A 15973-nucleotide genomic window follows, 5' to 3' on the forward strand; every position below is an offset into this window, starting at 1 on the left:
ATTAGTTTTGACACATTATTTTACATGTTTTCACCCAAATCCGGGGCTCAAACTATTAACTTCTAATGATAATCTCACATTTGAAAAAAGAAAAAACACTGAAAGACACGGGTTGTTGTGTTGTTTTTTGGGGGGGGATGATGCCCATGAAACAGACATTTTATAGCTATCCCATCTTGTTTTCCTGTAAGTGAGATGGATGGGAACAAGGGGGAGGGATGCATCAATCCATTCAGCCATCCATTTCATTCCTCTAAGAGGCTTAGACTCCAGTGGAGGGACCGAGGTTATAAGGCTACAGATAATCCCACAAATACAGCAAAAAGCCCTACAAACAGCCAAGCAAGGCATCAACCTATCCTGCCGACTGAAGCTTATTCACAAAATCAGTAGCTCAACTTCCTGTTTGCTCTGTGGAACCTTTCCAAAAACACCTGAAGCTTCTCCTCCACTCCTGAGTCAGTGATTCCAGCTGCCATTAAGCAACATGGCATTTGTGGTCAGGAATAATGTGGAAGGAGGGCAGCATTCGTCTGCAATCCTGGCCTGAAGAAGCAATTTCCACACCTGGTGTGCTTCCCGCAAGCCCTCCTTCAGTCTCTTCTACTTTCTCCCCCCCCCCCCCCAACCAGTGTGGCACGCAAACAGGAGAAACATTTCTCGCCAACGCAATACTGCAATGTCTTCCAACACTTTGTCTCTGCGCATATCTCTGAGCCAAATGCAAATGTGCCGCATTATCTCGCTCGCCTCTCGCTTATTTCGCCTGGAAAAATGTGTCTTGATCAGTGTGGGCAACTCTAAAAAAGAGGTGTCAGAAAAAGTAAGATTAAATCAGACAAAAAAACCTGCTCACATTGTGGTGAGTCATTCTCGCCTTTTAAACAAAGAAGGTGTGAAACTCTTGACTATTGATGTGATAAAGAATACTTGAAGTAAAGTTTACAAAGAATGCGCCAAGTGCTCATGAAGAGCAAGCCCGGGCTTGTTAGGGGAGCAAATGTATTTATATTCACTCATTTAGTGTCCTGGATGTCTCTGCTGCTGCAGTATTTAGCATTAGAGAGCACCTTGTGCTTTGCTCCAGCCTTACCTGGCTGCCCTCTTTCTGCCAGAAGATGGCAGGTGGAGGGTTTCCCGTGGTGCCGCATTGGAAGGTGATGCTCCTCCCCTGGGTGGCAATCTGGTCTCGGGGCTTTGTAGCAATCTGAGGTGGTACTGGAAGAGAAGGAGGAGTGTGACCACCCATTAAAAGTCATACTTGTGCATGAAATGGCCTGCTTTTAGAACGCTGCCTTTCCGCTGAAAAGCCAACCCAATTTTCTCCTCTATAATTTATCAGTGGGAAAGTGTTCATTTAATTTGAATGGGAAGGAACCATTCTGAATCCAATATGGCAAACCATTTTAAAGACGCCAACACTACAGCAACAATATTTCTTTACTTCCCCCTTTTCCTTAGGAATGCGAACACAGCAAAATGGTAGTTTCTTACTCTTTGTGCCATCCATAAGGGCGCATACTTGCTGATTCGCTGTATTCGGCACATTATTTTCACAGCAGCAAACAAACTGCTTCTAAGCAGTTGTAGCTGCTTGAACTAGTTTTGAATATATATTCGATTTGGAAGCCAGGATGAGAAACTGCCAAAGAGGAACTCTCTGAAGACCTAAGCTTAATGAAGCAGGAAGGAACCAAACAGTTGTCAAGTAAATGTAGTGAAGTAAAATAAAGTAATATAATAAAGTGGATCTATAAAACGTAATGATATTGAAATACTGAACGTCTCTCGATTTAGTTATTTTCCGCCACCGCTGTTAACCCCGAGCTGGATCGATAAAGCGCTCATTAGCTCTTAACGAGTGAGATTTAAGAGTCTTTTCTTTGACCTTCTGAGTTTTTTGATCTGTTGCTACATACTCATCATCATCGCCCTCTCGTCCTTAATGAGAAAAATCACCTCCATGTCCTCTTAAAGAGAAAAAATGGGGGGGGGGGGTGAAAGAAAATCATGGCAGCAAAAGCCAGCGTCATTCTGATGACATTTACTGAGTTATTTTAGGAAAGGTCTGAGAAGAGCTGCCAATTTCCAGCTTGGGTCAGATCACCATGTTATCCACATCATCACATCCTCTGTAGATTTACACTGACCACTGCATTCTGCCCCCGCCTGAATAATTGGCTCTCACTTCCCACCAAATGGGAAGCTTCTCTAGCCTGGATGCATCCTCTCTACAAATCTCTGCATAGTGCATATGTAGCTCCACACACACACAAACACACACACACACTCGTATTAGGGCGCACAAATGCATATTTGGCCCAATACACAAGAGAACTGAGTCATCTGTGTCGTTCTTAATATTCTCACCGAGAGCATTTTCCCAGCCGCAGAACATCTTTTATCAACATTAAAGTGTTGTGATGATCTTTCTGTGAAGTTTTTTTCTCTTTCTTCAGATGTTATAATGTCTTTCAGGAGATCTGATGTGTTAGTCACATATAGCACAAGATTGCTCTCATTTATTTCATATTCACTTTGGTGCTACTTGTGGCTGTTTTTTATCATGGAGTCTTAAAGTGACTCTAAACCATTTTAAAGATTTTATGTAGATTTTGAATAAGATTTGCAATGTATATGGATGTAAATTAGTCATCAGTTTAATTCTGTAAGTCCTGTTTTAGTTAGAAGTCTAGCAGCTGGTGCAAAGTAGTCCGTCTGGGAGAAAGGATATTGGGAATTTGAGCTCTTGGCTTTATGTCCCAATTAGAGATTTAACTGTGTGTTACTGTTGTCTAGCTGAAACACGATAGTTCAACTGGTTTAAATCTATATTTAAATCTCTAGCACTGTGTTGCCAACCAGCTTGTTGGTGCAAAAATTCTATTTTATGCCTGTCAGTCTTTGTTATCTTTGCCATTTTTCCTAAATTCACATAAAGATATGAGAAGACGTAATGTGTTTTTGCAGCAGGTTGCAAGCAGCAAAGTGCCTAAAAATACTATTTAAAATCGGTTCTTCAAAATCTCTGTGCAGACATGTTGTTGGTTTCCTTGAGTTTGGTACCTTTTTTTGCGCTTAAATGATTCATAGGTCAGTGTTAAGGTGCTTCTTTCTTGGTCAGTTCCAAGGACTCGGCTGAAAATGATTGAAAAATCAACCAGTGTCCAAAGAAAAACCCTTGAATGACCTTCAGAAAGCCTGGAGAACTAATGCACAAGGCCACTTTCAAAATATTACAGGAATATCTGGCTCTTTCAAAGCATAATATAAAGACATGAAGGGTACCTTTTGCAAGTACTGTGTGTTTGTCAATTATTTGACCACTTCCTGACCACTTCCTTTACTAGGGTTTTATAAAGCAGAAATAAGAAGGTGAGTTTGATCTGGACCTGATTTATTGAGAAAATAAGCCTAATGATGTCGTATTGATGCCATCAGTCTTATCCTGACTAAAGACCAAAATTAGAAGCTTACACAAAAAAACAAATTCATAAAAAAGTTGGAATTTGAGGAGTATTACATCAATGTAATTATAGTTTGTGGAGTATTCCTTTATAAATGCATTATGGGAAATGTAGGCAACATTGTTTTTGAAGCTTGACCCAAATTAGGCGCTTGACAAAAGCACAATAAATATCAAGGTAATTTTGATCTTGATGGTCAAAAGCTTGATGCATCTCTACCAAACATATTGCTAGTACTAAGTCTAATGATAGAATATTAGTTTAAGTGCTCTGTAATAATGGATGAGGTCAAATACGTTATTATTTCAGCCTCAGTTTAGTTGTAATTAAAAGCCTTTCAGCTGCATTTTGAACTCCTCCAGCTGCAAAAGAGAGAAGGATTTAGAATTATGGTGCCACACTCTTCTCAACACAGCAGATGTGTGTTTGATAGGAGTCCTTAATCTGCTGTACATTAAGTCACCGTGTCTGGGGCTTACTTAATGCCTGACTGCAGCAACAGGCATGTTGTCAACATGTCAGTACCTAATGGAGGAACTCATTTACACCATTAGGCATTTATAGTTGCTTTTAAAAACCATTAAGAACATCATACAGAAAATATTATTTTTTTCTAGACAAATGAGCAACATAAATGCCCTTCTGTGGAGAAGAATTAGATGGAAAGTGAACTCACAGAGCCGGCCGACCGGAATGATGATAGAGTTTGAAACACGATGGAGAGAGATGGAGAATTAATGAGATGGATGAAATTTTGAGCAACTAAACGGAAAGTATAGCATGTAAAAGCACAAAAAAACAGAAAAGTGTGAACAGAAAACCGCTTGGTTCGGATTTCATTTACACTGAAAAAGGCATTAGCGGATGAAGTCGCCTGAGACTATTTAAACCAAGACACCGAGTGAGTGAAAAGGACGAGGAGGGAGGAGGGAGATAAAGAGACAGGAAGAGAGGAGGTGGGGGAGTCATGTCTTATTAATATTGAGACTGCTCTCTGGCAGTGAGTTAACCCACACATCTACCAAACATCTGTCAAATGGCGTAATCCATACGGTTTAGCATAAGCTCCTGGCAGCACTGCTGGACAGGGACTGATATAACACAGTGAGCGTTGGACATCAAGTGGGAACAGGCTTTGCATGATGCAGCTGCCATGTGACTCTACCTTATACGTGAAAATGGCCCTGAATTGAGAGCTTTTTTATGCATGTCTAAGTGTGTGTGTGAGTTTGTATACAATATGCATGATGTGCTTCTCACCGTGCACCTGCAGCATGGCTGAAGCCTCCGTCTTGCCCACACTGTTCTCTGATGTGCAGGTATACGTCCCTTCATCCTGCTCTTTCACGCGGAACAAACGGAGGTTGTTGCCGTTGCGGATTTCAAACCTGTGAATAAAAAGCGAGCTAATGAAAGATCTGGCGGATGCATAGCAAAATAAATAAATAAGTAACCATACTAATCTGCACAAAGTGAAAAATTCTGCCAGTGGTTTGGGGTAATGGAATTTCTTGTCCTTAGAAGGATTTCTTTGCTATCAGGTGGCATTATCTTGAAACCGGTGGAACAATGTGTCTTATCTGCTTTAGATATTGTCACAGGCTCCAGGAAAATGACTGAAACTGATGAAAATCAATTAGAAAGGAATGAGATTACCTCAACACATCGAAGGATTTTTCACTTGGTTTTGTACAGGCAGTAGATTAAATATAAAGACAGAGCAGAATTATTTATATTATGTACAGTCCGATAATTTTAACTCTCTTTGTCTACGCAAGGCGTACAATTACTGAAACACAAAGAGTAAAATCTGTTTAAATTCCATTTATTTCATGGATCAGTGAGCAACCGAAGAAAGACATGAAATGGAAAAAGATGAAAGATACATAAAAGTGAAAGATAAAAGACAGAAAAGCTCTTTGCAAACATGAAATAACAATCTTCATCATCCTGTCGCCAAGTGGACAAATAAACTCTTACACCGCAGTCACCGTGACTTTGCTTTTTGTGCAGGTTTTGCCAAAATTGTTCAGGACATACATTTAAGCATTTGGTCTCCCATTAATGGATAATACAATATATGGACACGTTTAATGAGACATATATGAGTAGCATTTTAAAATGTCTCTATAAAGACTCTTACACCAGGCTTATGTAGGGATCACCAAGTTTAAAGTAAGTCTTCCCAATTCACAGAAAAATCAGCAAAAGAACTGTCATACTTAATATGAATATTTATTCATTTATGAAATATTACCGACTATCACATTTTGCTACAGTCCCCAGTGTGTGCAGGTCATGTTCAATATAAGAATATAATAATTAATAAATCAAGGGCCATATGTTTGACACAGTTTTGTGAAACTGTTGGAAAATAGTCAAAGCCAGTTAGCTTTCCCCCATTTCCAGTAACACATCCCTTTAGTGGCTGCTATCACGAGCTTCAAATTAAGCTGTAATCTGTAAAAGGCTCTAATAGCAGCAGCCATTGTGGAGCAGGACTGCATTAATTCACTAAATTGAAAATAAGCAAGTAAAATTATATCTACATAAAATATGAAAATTCTTTATGTGAAGTTCATATCTCTGCTGTTTAAGTCATTAAGCAACATTATGTTTCAAAATAATAGAAATATTTATCAGTTTTGGCTAAAAATGATTATTATAGCGCCATTACTGTAAGAAAGCATGAAACATGAATGTGTCATGCATGAAATTCTTTCAGTCTTTTCATTTTTTATGAAGTTTTGAAACGAGATGTGACTAAAGTACAGACTTTCATCACTAATTCAAGGCGTTTAACAAAAACTGATCAAGAATTAAAACTGGTTTTTACACTCAATTCACTTTTTTCAGAGGCTCAGAATTAATGTGACAAACTAAAGTCTAGATTTCATGGTCACCGCCAAACGCTGTGTTTCCTCCCTTAAGATGCTCTGCCAGGCCTTTCCTGCAGCCGCCTACACTCGCTGCTTGTTTGTGGGTCTTTCTGCCTTTGTTTCTGTCTTCAGTAACTGAGAAGCATGCTGTGTTGGATTGAGATCAAATGGCTGACTTAGCCATTGAACATTATCCCATTTCTTTGGCTTGAGAACCTCTTGGGCTGTTTTTGCAGTATGCTTTAGGCTAGTATTCATTTGTACTGTGAAGTGCGGCCCAATCAGTTTTGCAGCATTTGGCTGAATCTGAGCAGAAAGTACATCTCTGTACACGTAAGAATTCATCCTGCTACTTCTATCAGCGCTCACATCATCAGTAAACATGAGTGATGTTTCCACTGGCAGGTATATGGGCCTATGCCTTAACACTGCCTCCACCATGTTTGACAGATGATGTGGTACGCTGGATCAGACCGCCAAAGTATGCTTCACCATACTTTTCTCATCCAGTCATTCTGATACATCTTGGCTTCATCTGTCCAAAAAAATTTTTCTGAGTCTAATCTGGCCTTGCTGCTCTTCCTGTTGAGTGTAACCAGTGGTTTGTTATTCTCTGTATTTCCATTCACAAAGGTATCTCATTGCAAACTTTGACATGGACAGTCTACCTTTTGACTTAGTTGGATTTTCATGGAAGTAATTCCTCAGTTCTCTTCTGTGGTCTTTCGGTCCATTTAGTATTTCTAAGGTGGCCAGTTTTTTTTTAAAGAATGTAGCAGAATGTTGATCTGGCCACTGCTAAAGTTTTTGCTGTCTCTCTTATTCTGATTTATTTTGTTTTTTTAAACTTTGCCTTCCTTCACTTGCATAAACATCTCTTTGGCTCTCATGTTGATAGTTCCAGTGAAAAGATACCAAATGCAAGATCATTACTTGGAATCAATTCCAGGACTTTTAACTGCTTAATTTTTGATGGTAATACAACAGAGCCGGCCTCATGTGGCCATGGAAATGCTTGTCAGTAAATTATCCAGCCTCTGAAAATTGGAGAAGTTTTAATTCCTAAACACTTAATTCAGTACTTTTGTCAATCCTGTTGAATCAAAGCTGAAAACCTGCAGTTCAATCACAGCTTGATTGTTTGATTTAAAAGCCACTGAGGTGGTGTGCAGAGATAGTTATAAAAATTGTAATTGTCCAAATACTCATGTATTTAGTCGTGATTAGATAGATAGATAGATACTTTAATGATCCCACAAGGGAAATTATTGCGTTACAGCAGCATGATAAAGAGTAAAGATAGTACAGTTGACAATAAACAACAAATAAACCACAGGTGGGTGCCACAGGCGCCTTATAAAGGACTTTTACTATGAGATAGTGCAGGAATTTATATATATTTCTACAAGAGTGATTAAAAAACAAAGATTGTTAAAGAGAGTAAAAGTAGGAATGACTTGTAAGAGAGAAGTGTTCATAAATAATATGAAAACTATAAATCTGAGAAAACAGCTGCATGAAGATATAATACAAAATTCTGTTTGGGATCTTATGCCTGACAGGTGTGATCACCTGTCACAGAATGAACGGTGTCATACGGTTTTATAGAGAACGGTAGGAATGATTTCCCGACGTGTTCGTTATGGCAGCGAGGTGGAATCAGTCTGAGGGAGAAGGCGCTCTGCTGCCTCAGAAGTGTGATGTGAAGCGGGTGTGATATGTAATAGAAAGGCACGAGTTAATAAACAGCTCCTGCACATATTTACGTTTTCTGGGGCACGTGTGTTAACACAAGAGTGCTCTCAGGCTGTGTGTGCATCAACAGTCTGTCTCTCTATTTGTCTGCGGTCATGCCCATCAGCTCACCTCCCGCGGGGAAGCTCTCCTTCTTCTCGCCGCCATCGCACAGTAGGAGCGGGATCCCCGTGGACCTCACATAGAAAGTCAACAGTCTCTTCCTCCATGACCACCTGGTTAACAGGCCTTCGCACCAACACTGGGCGCTCTGCTAGACAACAGATGCCTTTAAACATGACCACTTTATGCTCTTCGAAGGACTGACTACGTAACTTGTTTGAACCTCACCATACACCACCAGCTCTGCAGGATCACTGTCCCTCTCTCCAACCATGTTACTGCCCACACAGACGTACATGCCTGCATCGCTCTTCCTGGTGTGAGAGATCATCAGTTTGCCACCACGCATCTGAAAAACACAATGGCAGCGATTAGCGTTCAGCATCCCCTGAGTAATCACATGTTTAGTTATGTTTGCACTGATGCAAAGATCATTAATCGCTCATATTCAAAACACTGTATGAGTCACTGTAGGTGTACGTGTATACGCTGCTGTGATGTTTACTTTCTACCTACATTCTTATGCTTGAGGTTCTCAGCACAGATTTACTTGAAATTAAGTTCAATTTAAAGCTCCTGCTTGAGCTACTGAGGTAAACAATATCTTTCATCCGCCTGTGACTTCTCACATTTCCAAATCTACTTTTCAACAACCAGAGATTGTGTCCAGCTGTTGTTTTTACACATGAGAGGACAGAAGAAAAGCGACAGCAGAATCAGAGACAATTTACGCTCTGCAGCGTACGAAGGTGTCCGCATTGAATGATAGTCAACAGAAACTGTTGTCAGTCTGAATTGATATCTCTCCCACCTGTACAACAGAGTTTTCCTAGACCATTTGAGGGAATATTTATCAGTCCTGAGGAAAGAAAGACAAACCAGAATCTATCCACACAGGTCTATGCTCACAGTTGTACACGTTAAAGTTTAAATTAATTTTGTTTGGTAATTTTCCTTTTTGAACACCTCTTTAACCTTAAATTTTCAACTTATTCCTACCCCAGGTACTCAAACACTGCCAATTGTATGTAAAGTCTACCTTTGCAGTCTGTAGTGACTCTGTAATAAGTCACAGATGTTTATTGTTTTTTTAAACTTACATTTCAGGCAAAAAAAACCAACTGATTTGATGCTAATATATATAAATGTATATATACATATATATATATATATATATATATATGTATTATATCTTCATGCAGCTGTTTTCTCAGATTTATAGTGTTCATATTATTTATGAACACTTCTCTCTTACGCAGCTAGCTTCGTATCCGGGTCACGGCACCAATATAGCAGCTGGATAGTGTAGTGGTTAGACTACACGCCTTTGGAGCAGAGGATCGCAAGTTCGATTCCCGCCTGGGGCGTCTGTATCCATTAAGGGTCCTAAGGCTAGACCCCCTATGCTAAGCGAGCCTACCGCAGACATGAGCGAGACAGGTAAATAAATATGAAAGCATGCCGGCTCGGACGTCGCCCGGATCAACAAGGTCCGCGTCAGGTGTTGAGGAACCAGGGCACCCTGACGACAAGTGGGCTACTGAAACAAGAAGGCATCGGTGTTGGAATGCTGCTACGCAAGTAACCCTGGCGGAAGGGGTTACATGAATAGGATGAGGGATACCTGTCTCCACGTTGGTTGAGTGTGGAGTAATTGCCTATGAGAGCATGAGGGTGGGAATGGATGTTTGTATTTGAGTGTGCCTGTATGTCTGTGTCTATATGTCAGGTTGGGTATCAGACGCCACCTCTCTGGGGACATCTCAGGCCCTCCAAGGTTTGGAGGCCTATCTCCCCCCACCACTTCCCCTGCCGGTGGCAGACGCCCTCAGACATCGATGCGTTGGTGGTTCTTTGTGTCCGGGGGTGGGCGTCCGGGTACACACCGGCTCACTCCTTGGTGGCTGCTTATCGGGGCCTGGAACCTGGGGCTCGCTCGGGCCACTTCGGGGGTGGGGTGCCCTCGGCCTCTCGGCCTGGGGCTCGGTCACTCAGGCACAGCTGGCTGCCGGCGGAGCTCACGGGCACGTCACTGCAACCCCCCCTGGCTTCTGCTCCGCGGCTGCTGAGTGATCCCTCATCTGGGACTCTCCTCAGCTCTTTCTGGGACAGTGGCGCGGCTGCCCCTCTGTTGGTCTTCCTTGGTCTCTTGTGTTCTGGGGGCCTCTGGATGTCTGGAGTTTTGATCTCCTCCATACCTGCTTCATGCCCTGGAGGATGGGACTGTGGCCCCCCCACACCCTCTAGCAGATCATTACATTAAGGAACCTTTTAAATACAAGCGCGCTCATACTCACAGGTGTACACACAGGTGATCACACACACAAACTACACCCTTTTTGGCTCCTACCTCAAAGCACACTGTGCGCTGTCGATCTTACGTGCTGCACAATAATGTTTAATATTAAGTATGTAGTGTTATATTCCCATATATCATTGTGATGTTGTTTATTCTATTACTCTCGTTTTCTTCTGCTTGTTTTCTTTTTTCTTTCTCAACAGGTGATCCAGGTGATCGATATATGTATTTTTTGTCTGCTTATTTTGTTGGTTTTTGTTTTTTGCCCTTTATCCCCGTCCCTCTTCTCCGCTGTTTTTTTTTTGTTTGTTTTGTTTTTTCCCCCCTCTTTCTTTCTCCCTTTTCTTTTCCCCTGTCCCGTATCTAGCAAGTAAAAAAAAAACAAAAATAAAATAAACAATAAAAGGTAAATCAAATGGACCATTACAGCAAGGCTGGGATGGTCCATTTGGTAAAGTAAATCCGTTGGGCATCTTTCTTCGCCTTTAGACAATAATTCTGATGGCAAAAGAACCAAACGGGACAGGTTTAAAAAAAAAAAAAAAAAAAAAAAAGGATGAGGGATACCCAACATCCACAATGACGGCGAAACAACTAGTAGCTCAGTGTTCCAACATTTGAAAGAAGGGACTGCTCTCACAGCTAGAGATTGACGAGGTACAACATAAATGCTACGGCAAGTAGGAGTCAGGACGCCAGGTCAGGGGGGAGATATCATCAGGCATCATATCGGCTAAGATGAACAGGCACATGGGTCAATACATGAGTGGGGCACAGAAAGGGATTGGCAAGAATACCAGAGGCGCAAAACACCAGCTACTGGTAGACAGAACAGCCAGCCGAGACTGCAAGACCAGACTGACCAACCTGTGCACAGCCTGGATTGATTACAAGAAGGCCTATGACTCAATGCCCCACAGCTGGATACTGGAATGCCTAGAATTGTACAAGATCAACAGGACCCTAAGAGCCTTCATCAGGAACTCAATGGGGATGTGGCGTACAACACTAGAGGCCAACTCCAAGCCCATAGCACAAGTCACCATCAAGTGCGGGATCTACCAAGGAGATGCTCTGTCCCCACTGCTGTTCTGCATAGGCCTGAACCCCCTCAGTGAGATCATTAACAAGACTGGCTACGGATACCGACTACGAAACAGAGCAGTTGTCAGCCACCTCCTGTACATGGATGACATCAAGCTGTATGCCAAGAGTGAACGAGACATCGATTCACTGATACACACTACCAGGCTATACAGCAATGACATTGGAATGTCGTTCGGACTGGAGAAGTGTAGTCGGATGGTAACAAAGAGAGGGAAGGTAGTCAGAACTGAGGGGATTGAACTACCAGAATGCCCCACAGCTGGATACTGGAATGCCTAGAATTGTACAAGATCAACAGGACCCTAAGAGCCTTCATCAGGAACTCAATGGGGATGTGGCGTACAACACTAGAGGCCAACTCCAAGCCCATAGCACAAGTCACCATCAAGTGCGGGATCTACCAAGGAGATGCTCTGTCCCCACTGCTGTTCTGCATAGGCCTGAACCCCCTCAGTGAGATCATTAACAAGACTGGCTACGGATACCGACTACGAAACAGAGCAGTTGTCAGCCACCTCCTGTACATGGATGACATCAAGCTGTATGCCAAGAGTGAACGAGACATCGATTCACTGATACACACTACCAGGCTATACAGCAATGACATTGGAATGTCGTTCGGACTGGAGAAGTGTAGTCGGATGGTAACAAAGAGAGGGAAGGTAGTCAGAACTGAGGGGATTGAACTACCAGAAGGCAACATTGCAGACATAGAGGACAGTTACAAGTACCTGGGGATCCCGCAGGCAAATGGGAACCATGAAGAGGCCGCTAGGAAAGCTGCAACCACCAAATACCTGCAGAGGGTCAGGCAAGTCCTGAGGAGTCAGCTGAATGGTAAGAACAAGATCCGGGCCATCAACACCTACGCCCTGCCCGTGATCAGGTACCCTGCTGGGATAATAAGTTGGCCAAAGGAGGAGATAGAAGCAACTGACATAAAGACAAGGAAGCTCCTGACCATGCATGGAGGGTTTCACCCCAAGTCCAGCACCCTGAGGCTGTACGCTAAGCGGAGTGTCAGCACCACAGTCCAGGATGAGACAAGAAACATCCACGAATACATCATGAAGATGGCCCCAACTGACAGCGTGCTCAGTGAATACCTCAGGCAGCAGAAACCCAAGAAAGAGGAGGAAGGCGAGGAACCATCATGGAAGGACAGGCCCCTGCACGGTATGTACCACCGGCAGATAGAGGAGGTGGCTGATATCCAGAAGCTGGACTGAAAGACAGCACAGAGGCACTAATCATGGCAGCACAAGAACAAGCTCTGAGTACAAGATCCATAGAGGCTGGGGTCTATCACACCAGGCAAGACCCCAGGTGCAGGCTGTGTAAAGATGCCCCAGAGACAATCCAGCACATAACAGCAGGGTGCAAGATGCTAGCAGGCAAGGCATACATGGAACGCCATAACCAAGTGGCCGGCATAGTGTACAGGAACATCTGTGCCGAGTATAACCTGGAAGTCCCGAGGTCAAAATGGGAGATGCCCCCAAGGGTGATGGAGAATGACCGAGCTAAGATCCTGTGGGACTTCCAGATACAGACAGACAAAATGGTGGTGGCTAACCAACCAGACATAGTGGTGGTAGACAAACAGAAGAAGACGGCTGTAGTGATCGATGTAGCGGTTCCGAATGACAGCAATATCAGGAAGAAGGAACACGAGAAGCTGGAGAAATACCAAGGGCTCAGAGAAGAGCTCGAGAGGATGTGGAGGGTGAAGGTAACATGGGTCCCAGTGGTAATCGGAGCACTAGGTGCGGTGACTCCCAAGCTAGGCGAGTGGCTCCAGCAGATCCCGGGAACAACATCGGAGATCTCTGTCCAGAAGAGCGCAGTCCTGGGATCAGCTAAGATACTGCGCAGGACCCTCAAGCTCCCAGGCCTCTGGTAGAGGACCCGAGCTTGAAGGATAAACCGCCCGCAGGGGCGAGATGGGTGTTTTTATATATATATATATATATATATATATATATATATATATATATATATATATATATATATATAATTTTTTAAGTAAAATAATGAAAGACAGATCACAGATTTTAATTAAGTGTGACTCAGTCAGAAGTGAAACTGTACCTTTGTGAACTATTTTCAGAGATGGATTCATACGCATTTGGAGCACTGTGAAGTACTCACATCACTAGAGAGTATGTGGGATTAACTCAAAATAAAATTCAGGGCTCGTGTTCATTTCAAATGTAGGTCTCTATTGTATTTTTAATAGTTTTTTTGGCAACAATTGAGCCTCACAGCACAGACCAATAATATTTATCACACTTCATGTATAAAGGCTATGGCCATTATTAAGTACAGTTCGATGTTGGTTTTCATTGGATTTATATCCAGAATTATTGATCATGGATGTTAGGAATTGGAAACTACAGTAGGTCTATAATAAACTGATCAGTAAGTAAGTAACAGTAAGGAAATAAAAACATTGTAGCTATTTTTGTGCCTCGGTACCTTTCTAGAGAATTTAGTTTAGCAGGTTAGTTGAGCCACATTTGCCAACCAAGGATCAGATCACTGTGCCTCTGGCTGCCACCTGATCCACAAAGCACCAAACTCCTATGACTCCTCCTTCAGCTGGTGGCCCACAGGACAGCCCACAGGTACGTCTTTCTTTCTCGTGGGTATACCAATCCCTCCACCCCAATATTCAGGAGCTCTGTCATTTGGGAGAGGCTCAGGGTAGAGCCGCTACTCCTCCAAAAGGAGCCAGTTAAAGTGGTTTAGGCATCTGATTAGATGAGGTGATTGAAGCATGTCCTTAAAGGGAGGAGACCCCGAGACAGGCTCAGGACATGCGGGAAAGATTGGATCTATTAGCTTTGAAGGCCACCTGAAATCCACCGCCTGCGGCACATGTTGAATCATCATAATTTTGAAATGTCCGCGCAGCCCCTCGTGATCACTGTCTGATGACAAAATCCAAAAACCAGACATCCATCTTCCTCTACCTCTTCTGCCAGGGAGGTTGGTATGATTTTTTTGGTTGTTTGTTTAGCAGGACAACTGAAAACATTCTGGAGTGAGATTTTTACCAGAGGTGAGACTGCATCCAACTTAAAACTGGTTAACCGTTTGAGGTCTGAGTCATCATTGGTCATGGGCAGAACTCTAACCCTAGGCACACAGGCTTAAATTTTTGTTTTCTTTAGTCACTCCCCAAAGTCTTTGCAATCAGAGAACAAAGAAAATCATCATTCTTACTTACACAGATCAAAAAATATTTACAAAAGAAAGTAAATTTTGGCTTTCTCCCTAATATATGGTTAGGTTTAGGGTTACCAGCTATGATTACTTTGACCTCTGAGGGTTAGATTTGGGAGATGGTCCAGAGAGGTAAAGATTACTGCAGTAGAGTTTATCAGGTTTACAAATCGCTGCATTTTCCGCTAAAAATGAACGTTTTTTTCTAATGATTGTTGAACTTACAGTGATGCGCTCATCTTTGGTGCTGACTCGGACGTTGTTGCGTTTCCAGGACACGGTGGGCTCGGGGTGACCTCGTGGAGGTACACACTCCAACACAGCAGGCTCACCGGCAGCTACCACCACGTCACTCGGGGCCTGCCGGAAATCATCTCTCAGGACTAAAAAGAAAACACAAAGAAATCTAATTAGCTTCAGAAGGCCCTGTATGAGTAATGTATGTATAAAACAAGGACTGGAAATCAGATCAGCAAACAGGCACGCAGCCATATAACCAGTATCAACAAATGAAGCACCAATTTGTCTTGGAAGTAATTAAGGCTGCTTTCTCCTAGGTGAACCATCTTTCTGCTGAGAGTTTTCTGAACACTTTTTTTTTATAGAGAAAGTCAATTATTGTGTCTGCATGTGCCTGACTGCTTACATCCCCAGCATTGTCCTTGTTAGTCTGTGCTTGGTTTTAAAGCCTGCATCCTACTCTGATGTCTCTCCTGTCAGAACAGATGAATAATGCACATCTCTCATTCCAACATGGAGTAAACAAATAACAGCACATTCATAATTTAGCCCGTGTGCAGGGGAGAGAAAAAAGAAAAACTGCCTCTAAATCAACGAGAGGATTGTGTCTCTGATTCAAGTCCTATCTTACAAATCTTCAGCACATCTCTGAGTCAAGAGAAATCAGCACCGACCGAGCAAAGCCTTTCCGCTCGTGTCATTTCTAAAGTTTGAGCTCCCGCCACCCTGTGGATGACGACAGAAGTTTGACACGGCGACCTCTGATATCTTCTAATCTTGTGCTGTGATTGACAGATGAAAGCCTCAGTGAGAGCTGCGAACTGAACGCTCTCAAGAGACCTGCTGTACAATTGAACTGAATTGACAGGCTCACATTTTCAATAGACACACTCCTA

The 15973-nt window shown here is 42.6% G+C and overlaps 1 protein-coding gene across 1 annotated transcript in view; it reads right to left on the reverse strand.

The window, feature by feature from the left end:
• Positions 1–15973, reverse strand: part of zgc:77784 (uncharacterized protein LOC402947 homolog) — a 69750-nt gene that overhangs the window by 27204 nt on the left and 26573 nt on the right. Inside the window, exons 3-7 of the mRNA XM_063492461.1 lie at positions 15063–15220; positions 8432–8552; positions 8213–8351; positions 4728–4855; positions 1094–1218 (exon numbers count right to left, since the gene is read on the reverse strand). Coding sequence (XP_063348531.1) covers positions 1094–1218; positions 4728–4855; positions 8213–8351; positions 8432–8552; positions 15063–15220 — 671 coding nt within the window. The remainder of the gene's footprint in view (positions 1–1093; positions 1219–4727; positions 4856–8212; positions 8352–8431; positions 8553–15062; positions 15221–15973) is intronic.

The sequence above is a fragment of the Pelmatolapia mariae genome, linkage group LG14 (assembly GCF_036321145.2).
Source record: "Pelmatolapia mariae isolate MD_Pm_ZW linkage group LG14, Pm_UMD_F_2, whole genome shotgun sequence".
Taxonomy (NCBI): domain Eukaryota; kingdom Metazoa; phylum Chordata; class Actinopteri; order Cichliformes; family Cichlidae; genus Pelmatolapia; species Pelmatolapia mariae.